Source organism: Schistocerca piceifrons, chromosome 1 (genome assembly GCF_021461385.2).
Source record: "Schistocerca piceifrons isolate TAMUIC-IGC-003096 chromosome 1, iqSchPice1.1, whole genome shotgun sequence".
NCBI classification, from domain to species: Eukaryota; Metazoa; Arthropoda; class Insecta; order Orthoptera; family Acrididae; genus Schistocerca; species Schistocerca piceifrons.
Window position 1 is genome coordinate 393,310,758 of NC_060138.1, and position 16,285 is coordinate 393,327,042.

Sequence of the window (16,285 nt, forward strand, 5' to 3'; positions counted from 1 at the left end):
ATGGGACAATGGGGAAAGTTACAAAAGTGCTACTTTGGCCCATAATGTATCCCTTGCTGGTTATCGGCTATCACATATGAAGTCTAGCATTATGACTCATCATAAAAACGACAAAAGCACAGAAACGTCTTCCATGTCCTCCATAAGAATCCCTGCTGCAGCTTGAGGCACAGATTAGCGATGGGTGCTTCTTGCTCAAGGAAGTTAGCATTGTTGCATGGCCTGCAGCAGGCTGCCAGTTCCAATTCAATCAGCAGCAAATATTCAGTATTGACCATTTATAGAAGGTTCTCAAAATTGCTTATGTTTGTGTATCCTGGAATATTCTATGTCTATATAAACAGAAATGCTCTCCGTCTAAGAGTTCAGTTCTGTTCTGGCTGTACATTGGTGTATGTAATAAATGTGCCTTCAGTGCCGAATGTTGTACTTCACTAATGAGCCTACTTTCAGAACTGGTCTTGATTTTTCTTATGACATGATAATAGTACACAAATTTTTGGGGTTACTGCAGTCAAGATCCTTCAGATTAATAGGATTTCAAATGAAATGATAGTATTTAATCCACCTTTGTCTTTCACCTTCTTGTACAGAAAACCTCCTATATGAAAGGAGACGAAGTAAATATTCCAGAATTCGAAACCAGAACAGCTGTTGAGTGACATAAAAGTAGATATCTTAAGTGTTGCAAAACAACTCAAATCACTTAAAAAAAGGCAAGTCTTCCGGTCCAGATGGTATACCAATCAGGTTCCTTTCAGAGTATGCAGACACAATAGTGCCTTTCTTAGCAACCATATACAACCGCTCACTTGACGAAAGGTCTGTTCCTAAAGACTGGAAAGTAGCACAGGTCACACCAATATTCAAGAGAGGAAATAGGAGTAACCCATTGAATTACAGACCCATATCACTGACCTCAATTTGCAGTAGGAATTTGGAGCATACACTGTAATCGAACATTATGAATCACCTCGAGGAAAACGACTTATTGCTACATAACCAACACGGATTCAGAAAATATCGTTCTTGTGCAACACAGCTAGCTCTTTATTCCCATGAAGTAATGAGTGCTGTCGACAAGGGATCCCAGATCAATTCCAGATTCCTAGATTTCCAGAAGGCTTTTGATACCGTTCCTCACAAGCGACTATTAATCAAATTGTTTGCATATGGAGTATCGTCTCAGTTGTGTGACTGGATTTGTGATTTCCACTCAGAGAGGTCAAGTTCATAGTGATAGAAGGTAAATCATCGAGTAGAACGGAAGTGATATCTGGCATTCCGCAAGGTAGTGTCATAGGCCCTCTGCTGTTCCTGATTTATATAAATGATCTAGGTGATAATCTGAGCAGCCCCCTTAGATTGTTTGCAGATGACGCTGTAATTTACCGTCTAGTAAAATCATCAGAGGATCAATTCCAATTAAAAAATTATGTAGAGAGAATTTCTGTATGGTGGGGAAATGGCAATTGGCATTAAACAAAGAAAAGTGTGACGTCATCCACATGGGTACTAAAAGAAATCCGATAAATTTTAGGCATCTTCCCATGTGCCATTCGAGAGTGGAATGGTAGAGAAGTAGTATGAAAATGGTTCGATGAACCCTCTGCTAGCCAGTGTGAATTGCAGTGTAACCATGAAGATGCAGATGTGACATCTCTACATCAAACACAAGTTACGAATATTGTGTATTACCAACAATAATTAAACCATTTCAAAAAGGCTGCTGTAAGTACAAAACTTTAGCTTATTTCATCTCACCTGCGCGATCTTTTTTTCTTGCGGCTTCGAGAAGATGAAGATGTATGTGCAGTAGCCCCACTACCTCCTCCACCACCTGAACTGTCAGGATGCAGAAGACTTGTTAATGATGAACTTCTGCCCATCTGCTGAGCTTCACGTTCACTCTGTTCCACTTCATCTCCCCAGTCTTGTGGAAACACTGAACTTATTGGGGCCACACGTTCCACCTCTTCACTCCAATCCTGTGTAACAGAATAGCTGCATCAACATCAAATCAATAAATATAAAAAATTCTATATTCTGCATTAAAAGCATTTTTGTTTGCCTCAAACCATATATGAAGTCACCTAGAACGAGTAAACACTCATTCCAGGTATCATGCACTAACCCTGATTTGTATCCTCATTCATCACCATCTTTGACATTGAGTCGGGATTTCCATAAACAATGTCAATGACATGAAGTAAATTAAATATTTATAAAAACCTTTCTCAACAGCTAAGACAAGAAAGACCGGAAGAACAGTTGTAATCAATCTTTTAAGGGATACTGTACAATCTTTGAAATTTATACAATTCTGCTATCTCAATTCTTTTCATTTATTTCATTACTAAAGTAAAACCACAAAGATAAAAAATTTGCAAGGAGTAAACGAGCACCATTTTTAACGTTTTGGAGTTACCAACATAGCATCCAACATTTACAGGTCCACAAACTGTTCTTCAAAATTTTATAAAACTGAAGTAAAAACGTGAGGGAAACAGAACTATTACACCATCACACTGAAATTCTTGGAGAATCGGTTCATCAGATGTAAAGATCTAATTTTACACGGGATGTGTTAATAATTTGTGTGTGGCTGGGAAATCAACATGAAACTGAATACACACAAGCAATAACAAAGAATTTTACTTCCTGTAACACTGCACAATGCACAACAATCCATTGTAACACATCCATACAATTGCTTTTCGGTGGTGGTGGTGGTAGTGGTGGTGGTGGTGTGGGAGCCCAATGCATAAAACTGGTGGTTAAATTTGGTAATTAGTATTTTAAGAACAATAACATTTGAAGATACAGCTACAAGTGCCCTTGGAGTCTATTCTGACTACTGGCTGAATAGTTGGGTACAGTATGCAAAGATCGGCACAACAGCAGCAACTAAGAACATTAGAAAATGAATCAGAGACTCATTAAAAAATGTATTTTTAGACAGATGAACACTGATCACAACTAAAAATGAAATAAAAAAAGAACTGAACAAAGAATGGAAACATATCTGGAACACAAATACATCACTATTTGTTTTAGTGCCGATATTACATTATGTAATGAATTAAAGAGTTGTGTGAAACAACCAAACCATATTGTCACACCACATTTTCACTTCTCCACTTAAATAGCACCTTGTACCTCATTAAATCAAACGCTAAAGACAAGACCACTCAAAACAAATATTATCATTAATAAGTGCAACTAACTAGTCTGCAGTTAATTTAAGTACATTTACAAACATGCTCTGCAAATCACTGTGAAGTGTTTGGCAGAAGGAACTTAGCATGGTATAACCTTACAGTTTCTTTCCATTCAAATCATGTTTGGAATGCAGGAAGAATGACTGCTTAAATGCTTTTGAGCATGCTGTAATTAGTTTCACAGTGTCTTCACAGTACGATGGCATCAATTTGTATGCAGCTGGAGGACATTATCAGTCTTTCACTTAATACCAGTTCCTGAAATTTTGTAAATGGGGTTTTGCAGGATATTTCATCTAACTTCAATAGAGTTTTGATTTAAATGATTTAGGAGTAAAGGAGACCCCCGACTGAGTAGCAGAAGTATTGAGACCACAACATGCACACGAAAATCAATGTAACTTTGTTGGCTTTTGGAAACATCCTTTAAAAAGGGGGAGAAAGACTGGAGAAGTGAGAGAAGGGGTGGGGAGGCATAAAAACACACACACACACACACACACACACACACACACACACACACACACACACGCACACGGTGCCAGAACTGCAGTGAGGCAGATGGAGTGGGGTGAGGGGTTGTGTCAGAGGAGGGGGTAGAGGGAAAAAGATGGGGGTAGAGGGAAAAAGATGGGGGTAGAGGGAAAAATATGGGGGTAGAGGGAAAAATATGGGGGTAGAGGGAAAAATATGGGGGTAGAGGGAAAAAGATGGGGGTAGAGGGAAAAAGATGGGGGTAGAGGGAAAAAGATGGGGGTAGAGGGAAAAAGATGTGGAAAGTGGCACGAGGGGGTTGAGGAGGGGTAAACACATACTTTAATGATGACGTGAAGGTGTGGAGTGGGGGTGGGTGACAGGACAGTGGAAGTTCAGACTGTTGGGTGGAGGGTGTGGGTGCTGTGAGTTAGTGGCTATTGTAGTCAAGAGGATTAAGGAAGTGGAGAATGTATCACAAGGATAACTCTCATCCATGCAGTTCATAAAACCTGTGCTGAGGAGAAAGATGCAGGTGGTACAGGTTATGAAGCAGCCACCTGTGCCACTGTGTGGTCAACTCTTCTCTTGGCCTTAGTTTGGCGGTTGCCATTCATTCTGGTAGACAGCAGGTTGGTGATCATGCCCACATGAAATTCTGAGTACAAATTGCAGCAGAGGTGATATAAGACATCTTACTCCAGTCCCGGTGCAGGCTTATAATATCATATCGGAGGCACAGCCACCTCTGAAAGCAGCCATATCATATACCAGCCCAGCATCAATTTTTGCATGGCATTTTCTGTGACATAACCTACCAACCAACTGTGCCTCACAAAGAACAACCACCGCCAAACCGTGCCCAAGAGAAGAGTTGAGCACCCAGTGGCACAACATGTGGTTGCACACAACATGCTTAAGTTCAGTGGTTGCTTCACAACCTGTACCATTTGCATCCTTCCCCTCAGCATCAGCTATCCTGAACTAGGTAGCTGGGAGTTATGCTTGCAAGACACCCTTCACTCCCAGATTCCTCCCGGCCTCCATCTCCACTAAACCACTGCAACCACACACTCTGCCCAACAGTCTCACCTCGCACCCCTTCCCATTCCACACCTTCATGTCGTTATAATATGGCCCCACACGAATTCACCAGCTCCAGTGCCCATGTGTCGCATTACGTTCCCATACACCTGCTGCCCCGCCCCCTCACTGTTATACTCCACACCAGTTGGCTTCCTCCAAGCCACCACCTACTCCTCCACAACATCCCCCTCCCACTTCTTGCTCCATTTGCAATCCCTCCCCCTCCCTCTCGCTCTTTCTCCTTCCACTCACCCTACCTCACACAATCCCTCACCACAGTCCACTAGCCTCATTGCAATCCCAGCATTGTGTGTTCAGCTAGTACACTGCAGCTGCGTGTGTGTGTGTGTGTGTGTGTGTGTGTGTGTGAGAGCGTGTGTGTGTGTGCGAGCGTGCACGTGAGCACGCACTCTAGCTCATCAAAGGATTTTATGCAAAAGCTACCAAATTTCAGTACTTCTGTGTGTGTCTCTCGACAACTCAATGCTGTTTCTATTTGGTATGTGGTATACTTTACTCCCCCCTCATGAACCATGGACCTTGCCGTTCGTGGGGAGGCTTGCATGCCTCAACGATACAGATAGCCGTACTGTAGGTGCAACCACAACGGAGGGCTATCTGTTGAGAGGCCAGACGAACTTATGGTTCCTGAAGAGGGGCAGCAGCCTTTTCAGTAGTTGCACGGGCAACACTCTGGATGATTGACTGATCTGGCCTTGTACCACTAACCAAAACGACCTCGCTGCGCTGGTACTGCGAACGGCTGAAAGCAAGGGGAAACTACAGCCATAATTTTTCCCGAGGGCATGCAGCAGCTTTACTGTATGGTTAAATGATGATGGCATCCTCTTGGGTAAAATATTCAGGAGGTAAAATAGTACACCATTCGGGTCTCCCAGTGGGGCGGGGACTACTCAGGAGGATGTTGTTATCAGGAGAAAGAAAACTGGTGTTCTATGCGTTGGAGCGTGGAATGTCAGATCACTTAATCGGGCAAGTAGGTTAGAAAATTTAAAATGGGAAATTTTGCACAGAGCATAACTTAATCAAAGGTTAAAGTTAGATATAGTGGGAATTAGTGAAGTTCGATGGCAGGAGGAACAAGACATCTGGTCAGGTGAGTACAGGGTTATAAATACAAAATCAAACAGGGGTAATACAAGAGTAGGCTTAATAGTGAATAAAATATAGGAGTACGGGTAAGCTACTACAAACAGCATAGTGAACGCATTATTGTGGCCAAGATAGACACAAAGCCCACATCTACTATGGTAGTACAAGTTTATATGCCAACTAGCTCTGCAGATGACGAAGAAATTGATGAAATGTATGATGAGATAAAAGAAATTATTCAGATAATGAAGGGAGACGAAAATTTAATAGTCATGGGTCACTGGAGTTCGATAGTAGGAAAAGGAAACTTAGTAGGTGAATATGGAATGGGGATAAGAAATGAAAGAGCAAGCCGCCTGGTAGAATTTTGCACAGAGCATAACTTAATCGTAGCTAACACTTGGTTCAAGAATCATAAAAGGAGGTTGAATACATGGAAGAAGCCTGGAGAGACCACCAGGTTTCAGATAGATTATATACTGGTAATCAGGTTTTAAATTGTAAGAAATTTCCAGGGACAGATGTGGACTCTGACCACAATCTATTGGTTATGAACTGTAGATTAAAACTAAAGAAACTGCAAAAAGGTGGGAAATTAAGGAAATGGGACCTGGATAAACTGACTAAACCAGAGGTTGTAGAGGGTTTCAGGGAGAGCATTAGGGACCGATTGACAAAAATGGGGAAAGAAATACAGTAGAAGAAGAATGGGTAGCTCGAGAGATGAAATAGTGAAGGCAGCAGAGGATCAAGTAGGTAAAAAGACGAGGGCTAATAGAAATCCCTGGGTAACAGAAGATATACTAATTTAATTGATGAAAGGAGAAAATACAAAAATGCAGTAAATGAAGCAGGCAAAAAGGAATACAAACGTCTCAAAAATGAGATCGACAGGACGTGCAAAATGGTTAAGCAGGGATGGCTAGAGGACATATGTAAGGATGTAGAGGCATATATCACTAGGAGTAAGATAGATACTGCCTAAAGGAAAATTAAAGAGACCTTTGAAGAAAAGAGAACTACTTGCATGAATATCAAGAGCCCAGAGGGAAACCCAGTTCTAAGCAAAGAAGAGAAAGCAGAAAGTTGAAAGGAGTATATAGAGGGTCTATACAAGGGGCATGTTCTTGAGGACAATATTATGAAAATGGAAGAGGATGTAGATGAAGATGAAATGGGAGATATGATACTGCGTGAAGAGTTTGACAGAGCACTGAAAGACCTGAGTCGAAACAAGGCCCCAGGAGTAGACAACATTCCATTAGAATTACTGACAGCCCTGGGAGAGCCAGCCCTGACAAAACTCTACCATCTGGTGAGCAAGATGTATGAGACAGGCGAAATACCCTCAGACTTCAAGAAGAATATAATAATTCCAATCCCAAAGAAAGCAGGTGTTGAAAGATGTGAAAATTACTGAACTATCAGTTTAATAAGTCACTGCTGCAAAATACTAACGCGAATTCTTTACAAACAAATGGAAAAACTGGTAGAAGCCGACCTCAGGAAAGATCAGTTTGGATTCCGCAGAAATGTTGGAACATGTGAGGCAATACTGACCCTACGACTTATCTTAAAAAACAGATTAAGGAAAGGCAAACCCACAGTTCTAGTATTTGTAGACTTACAGAAAGCTTTTGACAATGTTGACTGGAATACTCTCTTTCAAATTCTGAAGGTGGCAGGGGTAAAATACAGGGAGTGAAAGGCTATTTACAATTTGTACAGAAACCAGATGGCAGTTATAAGAGTTGAGGGGCATGAAAGGGAAGCAGTGGTTGGGAAGGGAGTGAGACAGGGTTGTAGCCTATCCTCGATGTTATTCTATCTCTATATTGAGCAAGCAGTAAAGGAAACAAAAGAAAAAAATGGAGTAGGAATTAATATCCATGGAGAAGAAATAAAAACTTTTAGGTTCCCCGGTGACACTGTAATTCTGTCAGAGACAGCGAAGGACCTGGAAGAGTAGTTGACCGGAATGGACTGTGTCTTGAAAGGAGAATATAAGATGAACATCAACAAGAGCAAAATGAGGATAATGGAATGTAGTCAAATTAAATTGGTTGATACTGCGGGAATTAGATTATGGAATGAGACACTTAAATACTAAACGAGTTTTGCTATTTGGGGAGCAAAATAACTGATGATGGTCGAAGTAGAGAAGATATAAAATGTAGGCTGGGAATGGCAAGGAAGGCGTTTCTGAAGAAGAGAAATTTGTTAACATGGAGTATAGATTTAGGTGTCAGGAAGTCTTTTCTGAAGGTATTTGTATGGAGTGTAGCCATGTATGGAAGTGAAATGTGGACGATAAATAGTTTAGACAAGAAGAGAATAGAAGCTTTCGAAATGTGGTGCTGAAGTTTAGATGGGTAGATCACATAACTGAAGAGGAGGTATTGAATGGAATTGGGGAGAAGAGGAGTTTGTGGCACAACTTGACTAGAAGAAGGTATCAGTTGGTAGGACAAGTTCTGAGTCATCAAGGGCTCACCAATTTAGTATTGGAGGGCAGTGTGGAGGGTAAAAATTGTAGAGGGAGACCAAGGCATGAATTCACTAAACAGATTCAGAAGGATGTAGGTTGCAGTAGGTACTAGGGGATGAAGAAGCTCGCACAGGATAGAGTAGAATGGAGAGTTACATCAAACCAGTCTCTTGATTGAAGACCACAACAACAACAGACTTTACTCCTAAATTATTTACATTCTACCTGAATTTTAATTCAGATTTTTCAGTATTTCCATTATGCTCTCCTGTGACCATTCAAGCTGCCCTTCTTTGTATAAATTGAATATTCCCTGTTAAGTGTTTTTTGGTATGGACCCCACAGACTTGAGCAATATTCTAACAATGGAAGGCCCACAATATTCGGACAAGTAGTAAGGCATACTACTTAGGTGATTTTAGAAAATTGCATGGGGAAGTTTTATGCATCAGTGATGTAATGGTGCACTGTGAAGCTGAGCATGAGCCGGCGGCGGACATGTAGTCAGCATTCAAGCTCCGTAATCATTGAATCCCTGGATCGAGTCCTGTTCTTTTTTTATTTATATTTTTTCAACACTAGTAATATTATTGACTTCATATTACATTTGAAATGTAATATAATGAAAAAGTATGTGTATTTGCATGAAGTTTCATTGGATTCCCAACGTTATTTGGATGTTTACTAATTTTTCACTATTACAACAAACCTTATGCAACTTAAAAACTTCATTAAGCACCTTCAACTTGTTCACATTTGATTGCCAATGAACAAGAAATTGCTTCTCGTGAAGATGCTGTTAAAATACATTCAATCTCACACTGCTAATTTTCGGTATCGATACTTACAAAATGTTGTGCTGCACATGGTTTGCATCCAAATGGTGACAAAAGACAATATTTTTAAAAATATTGTTTTTCCTTAGAAACTCTGATAATTCATTCTGCAATTGGGAAAACTGCATTCATTCAATGCAGCAGATGCTGTTTTAATTCATGGTTTTAATGTCTGTACGAAAAATACCATCCTGCTACTTGTAATGAAGAACGCACATCCAACGATTAATGATACATTACTCTCATATTCGGGCATATTGTAACTCCTCGTATTTTTCAAGAAAGTTATTTACACCTTTATTTATCAATGTTTGACTTGGCTTTACAAGCCTGTCCCTTATCATTGAAACATGTGTCTGCTGATCAAAGGATCCTGATGTGCAGCAGTTCTCAGTACCTTACCTGAGTGCAGGCTTAAGGGTTTCAGAAATCATAACAGGCAACATTTTCTGGAAAATAGTGTCAAACAACCAAATAACATTGGAAATTCAATAAAAGTTCATTTAATTATACATGGATTCTCATCATATTGCCTTTTAAATGCAATATGTAATGAATAATATCACTACTGTTTAAAAAATATATTAAAAACATGAGCAGGACTTGATCCACCAAGCCACCAATTATGGTGCTTAAACATTAAACACACAAATGCTGCCGACTTGTGCTCGGCGTTGCATAGGTACATCTCTGATATGTAAATCTCCTCTTGGGATTTTCTCGAAATTGTCTAAGTAGTACACCTTACTACTTGCACATTATATTATCCTAATGGACTATTAAAAGTGTACAAAGGCTGAAGTATTTCCATGATCCGAATGTCTTGGCCTCCCCCAAAGATGGGATGCACAAGTGATTTGAAATTTGTCTCCTCTGTAGAATTAAATTTTCACTCTGCAGCAGAGAGTGCGCTGATATGAAACTTCCTGGCAGATTAAAACTGTGTGCTGAACCGAGGCTCGAACTCGGGACCTTTGCCTTTCGCGCACAAGTACTCTACCATCTGAGCTACCAAGCATGATTCACGATCCATCCCCACCACTTTTATTCTGCCAGTACCTTGTCTCCTACCATCCAAACTTTGTACATTGACTGCATTTTACCAGTATCCTGCCCATGAACCGAACTCTCTCATCTGCTTACCTACTAGCATATGTTATCATTCTATTTCAGATTCTACAAATTGTTATATCAAGATATTTGTATGAATTGACTAAATATACTTGTGAATCACCACCTTTCATTTCTATACTTCTGAAGCAAGTTGCTTGCCTTTGAATATTTGAATATTTCTGCAAATTTTTTTTCAGTCAGAACTTCATTATATACAACAATCATCTGCAGGAAATCCAATGTCACTTTTAATATTATCTGCAATGTCATTAGTCTACAGCAAGATCAACAAGGGTTCCAACACACTTCCCTGGGGCACACCTAGAGTTACCTCTACTTCTGTCGAAGATGCTCTGTCTACAGTAACATGCTGCATCCACCCCATCAAAAAATCGTCAATCAAGTGACAAATTTTGTTTTATACCTCATATAATCATATTTTTACTAATAATCACTAGGAGTCAAGAAATATCCACTTGATTGCCTTGATCCATTGCTTACAGGATGTTTCAGAAAAGTGCAAGTTCAATTTCACAGTATCATTGTTTTCAGAATTCACGCTGGTTAACATGGAGATCATTCTCTTTACAATGTCTCATTATGTTTGAGTTCCAAATATGTTCTAGGATTCTACAACAGATGGATGTCAATGTAGTAGGGCAATAGTTTTATGGATAACTTCCGCTACCCTCCTTGCAGACAGTTATGACTTGTCTCCAAAATGAGATTTTCACTCTGCAGCGGAGTGTGCGGCAGGTAAGTGCTCTACCATCTGAGCTACCGAAGCACGACTCACGCCCGGTCCTCACAGCTTTACTTCTGCCAGTATCTCGTCTCCTACCTTCCAAACGAGAGCCTTGCACAATTTTAGCTATTTCTGAACCCCAAGGACACTAATAGCTATAGTACTCATCTTCGCAGCGGTGCAAGAAGTAAACTGGGATAGTACTTTTCCATCTTACTTCATAAAGGAAAATTTGAAAATGAAATTCAGCATTTCTGCTACTGCTTTTCTGCTCTCAATTTCAGTTACTGTATCATCCACGAGTACCTGGAAACCAACTTTTGTGCCACTGAGAACCTTTAAGTATGATCAGAATTTCTTTCAGTAATATTCTGGTATAGTGCTCATTGAAGGCTTCACCCATGTGCTCTTGCCAGCCTAATGTGCTTCGATCAGCATCTCTCAATCTATAGCTCTATGATTATCACTAAAACTTATTATGCGGCAGTCACTGTTTCCTTAGCAGCTTGCTTACAAAAATTGTATACCATGGAAGGTTCCACCCTTCCAGAACTGTTGTACTAGGTACACATCTATCCAGTGCATGCTAAACTGTTCTTTTATACTAGAGCCATATACTTCTCCTACACCAGAAGCGGCCAAGATTTCAACTCGTAGGATGAGCCCTGGCCTGAGTGCCAAAGTGCTCAGCCCTGCTATGTGTTTTCCCCACCACCACACCACAATGTCTGAGCATGCAAATAAATTTTCAGTGTTGTTTAATTATTTTGGTGTGCTGAAGATGTAATTTTTATGTGGTACAAACTGCCGAAATACGGACAGACGCAGGAAATTTCACAGAGTTTCACACTCAAGTTGCCACATAATACCGACTTATTTAGTTTCTTAGTTGAAAAAAGGTCTTTCACACAAATATGTGACAATGTAGAACTCCTGGATAGTTTTAACCCAAAAGACCTTGTAGGTCAAAGACATCCGCACATCCATAGTGGGCTTTCAACTGAAACGGCAAACAGTCTTGAAAATGGACTTATAAAACTATCACTGTAATTCTTTCAAGGCCACAATGAATGCATCAAACCTCTGGTATTCTTTAATGCCAGATTAAAACTGTGTGCTGGACCGAGACTCAAACTTGGGACTTTTGAATTTCACAGGCAAGTGCTCTACCAACTGAGTTACCCAAGCACGAGGTACGCCTAGTCCTCAAGGCATTACTTCCGCCAGTACCTCATCTCCTACCCTCCGAACTTCACAGAATCTCTCCTGCGGGCCTTGAAAGACTAGCATTTATGGAAGAAAGGATGTTGCGTAGACGTAGCTTAGCCACAGCCTGGGGGCTGTTTCAAGAAAGAAATTTTCTCTCTGCAGCGGAGTGAGCATTGACACGAAACTTCCTGGCAGATTAAAACTGTGTGTCAGACCAAAATCAAACTCAGGACCTTTGCTGTGCGTGGGTGGGACCAACTGAGCTACCAAAGCACAAGTTACGACCAGTTCTTACAGCTTTACTTCCACCAGTACCTCGTCTTCTACCTTCCCAACTTCACATAACCCTCCACCCCCCAGGAGAGCTTCCGTGAAGTTTGGAAGATAGAAGATGAGGTACTGGCAGAAGTAAAGCTGTGAGGATGTGTCATAAGTCATGCTTGGGTAGCTCATTTGGCACAGAGTTTTAATCCGGCAGGAAATTTCCTATTAGCGTACACTCTGTTGCAGAGTGAAAATTCAATTCTGGAAACATCCCCCAGGCTGTGGCTAAGCCACTTCTCCACAATATCCTTTCTTCCAGAAGGGCTAGTCTTTCGAGGTCTGCAGGAGAACGTCTGTGAAGTTTGGAAGATAGGAGATGACATACTCTTGGAAGTAAAGCTGTCAGGAAGAGTCATGAGTTGTGTTTGGTTAGCTCAGTTGGTACAGCACTTGCCCACGAAAGGCAAAGGTCCCGATTTCGAGTCTCGGTCTGGCACACAGTTTTAATCTGCCAGGAAGTTTCATACCAGTACACACTGCACTGCGGAGTGAAAAATTTCATTCTATACTGTCTTTGAGAGAAGGCTTCCCTTCTATAATGCATCCCCATTGAATCAGAAAAAAGTTACCTAGCAATGCCTTACTGTGGACAGTGAGCAGTCAAGTCCACTGAAAATGGCCTCGAGATGACTGGGTGTTTGTTTTGTCCTCATCTTTACATTATCACTCATGAAAGTGGCGAGATTGGACTGAGCAAAGGTTGGGAATTTGTACGGGTGCTGATAACCACCCAGTTGAGTGCCCCATAAACTAATCATCATCATCATCCACTGAAAATGCGAATTCCGCAATGTGTTTCGGATCTTCTAATTTCCATTCCTGCAATCCTTTTTCCATCATAAAGTCAGCAATAGCAAGTTTTAAGTCGTAAAATTTTTTCCAAGCATTTCCCTTGACCAACCTTCTTTGCGAATAATGTGAGGACTCCAGAAATTTTATTTATCATACCACCAATTTCTTCACGTGCTCCATGCCAGCAAATTTAGCACAAAGCGTATCTTGATGTACAGAACAATGAACCCTATCTGTTAATCTTAATTTTTTACACTTTTATTGTCGACTAGATCTTTAAATTCTTTCTGCATGGTATTGTAATGTTGTTTCATAGCAAATATGCAGTACCTGTTGCTTATGCGAATTCAGAATTCTCATCCCTCTCTTTTGTCACTCCCATTCATTTTGAAGGATTGTGACAATAGATTGTTAAGACTGCTGCTTTTTGTGCAAGCAGCCATTGGACCTACAAATGTCCTTCATACCACAAGCAAATAGCAAAGGATAAACAGCGGAGGCACGATGATTCTGCTGAGCTTGGAGAGTTGCACTGACTGAAAAAATGCTGCAAGCAATGTTAAATGAAATGTCGCGCTGCCTCATGTTTTTCCAAGGAGGACTGAGTGAAGACAAGTAATAGGCCAGGCCTTAGCCCATACACGACTTGTACAAGCTGCACACATGAAGTTCGACACATCATGGCCAGCACTGTCCTACAGACTCTTGCCCAGAACTAAATGTTTCCAGTTCTTCTTTGAGATATAACATGACTGCCTCTCTATCTAGCTTGCTAAACATGTAAATCTTCCTACTTAGTTAATTTTGCACATTAGTAATCACAGTGGTGTTACAACTACTTCATAGTCACTCATACAAGTTTCATTATGGACATCCGCGGAAAGGTCAGACTATTTGCCGACATCATTAGTGGGCTCACACCACTACCTGTTCTAGGTAGTTTTCAGAGAAGGCATTTGGTAATATATCACAAGACATCTTGCCATGTGCACCGCTTACACAACTGTAATTATCAAATGATTGTTGGATGATTAAAGTCTCCTCCAATTATGACTGTATGATTGGGGAACATTCGTACCAACAGACTGAAGTTTCCTCTGAAGTCTTACAGCAATGTGTAATACTCACAGGAATGAATTACTTTTAAAAGAAGCAAAAATATTTAATTTACTACTATATTACCAAAAGCGTACAAGATGTGGATTAATTTCCACAGCAATTTCATGCAGTAATAGAAAAAAGTACATGGATAGTCAATTATTAGGAGTGAATAGCTATTCTACAGAAAATCTAACTCTCCTTGAGGAATACTGTCTTACAAGCTGACCTATACTGATATGGAAGTGAACAACAGATTTGAAAAACACAACTGCAGAGTACAAGAACTCCAAAAGTTCAGTTTCTATTCTTCTTCTTCGTCCTCTTACTCCTGATGACTCTGTCAGATCTTTTTGCTGAACCTGGGTTGTTGATTTTGACAAGCAGGGCTGTACCTCACGAAATGTCTCTCAACCAAAATTGAAGCTTTATTAGACCAGTATTACATAAGATTAGAGTATAATGGTCTTGACCTTGAACAGGAACAATTTCTGACTGATTAAAACTATATCATGTTATGCTAGTAGACTTCTGTGAAGTTTAGAAAATTAGAGAAAGAAACTACATAACTGAATGTCTTCCGATCATTGAGCAAAGTGAAATTTACATTGTATACTAAATCATACACTTCTCCAATCAATGAACCTGTATGTTGTAAGATGAAAGGGCACACAATGTCTAACCATCTCAAGGATTCTTTGTGAGAATTTTTTATCATCATATAGGGAGGAGATTGGTGTCTCATGATGCAATCTAGTTTGATCTATTCTGTGTCATTACCTGATATTAATTAGTTCTCAGTACAATTACTTACAACACAGACAGATTGATTCTGTGATTTTGTTACCTATTTCTCTTAATTTTATTAAATTCATTTGTCATCACAGTTGAGATAGTTGCAAGAAGAAAGGAGGTGCTGAGAATCATAAGGGCCTACATCACACTGTCATCAATTTTGAAATCTTAGCATGTATGTCTGCTCATGACACCTGTTGATCCTACGGTGAATTAGCTTTATCTGTATATGCAGGCTCAAACTGTATACATGAACACAGCCTCACAAATTTCTCAGATATTAATTTCCACATGGGCCAAAAGCAAAAATTGTAATTTTGTCGCTCTGCATAGCTCAACTGTTCCCCCGGGCTGGTGACATCATTTAGTGTATGAAGTATGTTGTAGTAACGCTTCATAATCAGAGATATATATGCAGTTTTATCTGAACCATCAAACAACAGAATGTGCTTAACAACAATGGCAATAAAGATCATCATAAAGTGTTGGAACAGGTTATAGTTGTGGAGCATTTAGTATCTATTCCTTATGTTTTGACTCTACTTTCACATTAATTGCAAACTTTCCAACTGTCAAAAGACTATGTAGCTAGCCTATATATGGATGTTTTGTGGATTAACTATAATAACAAATATAATTCCAAATATTAATTAATATTTCATAATATAAAGAAATATACAAAAGAAATATACTATGTTAAGACTGTTGGAGTGTTTTTTTAACATGCCTCATTACAATATATGTAATACTGTGTGTGTGTGTGTGTGTGTGTGTGTGTGTGTGTGTGTGTAATGTTTGTGTTGGTTAGTGTAATGTCTGTGTTGGTTGATGATGATAGAATGGAGAGGGTGAAACCAAGTGCCATCACGAATAGCACCAAAGGGGTCGCCAAACTTGACGTCCCCACTTGACACATGGATCACCATCAACAGTGTCACATGCCCTCATTTTATGAGATACTGCAAAGAGGTTTTGTATTTAAACCAGGGCA

General features: G+C 40.0%; 1 protein-coding gene across 1 annotated transcript in view; it reads right to left on the bottom strand.

Moving 5' to 3' along the window:
* The window catches only part of LOC124787179 (telomerase-binding protein EST1A), a 323,132-nt gene that overhangs the window by 258,814 nt on the left and 48,033 nt on the right, over positions 1–16,285 (bottom strand). Inside the window, 1 exon segment of the mRNA XM_047254319.1 lies at positions 1,765–1,988. Coding sequence (XP_047110275.1) covers positions 1,765–1,988 — 224 coding nt within the window.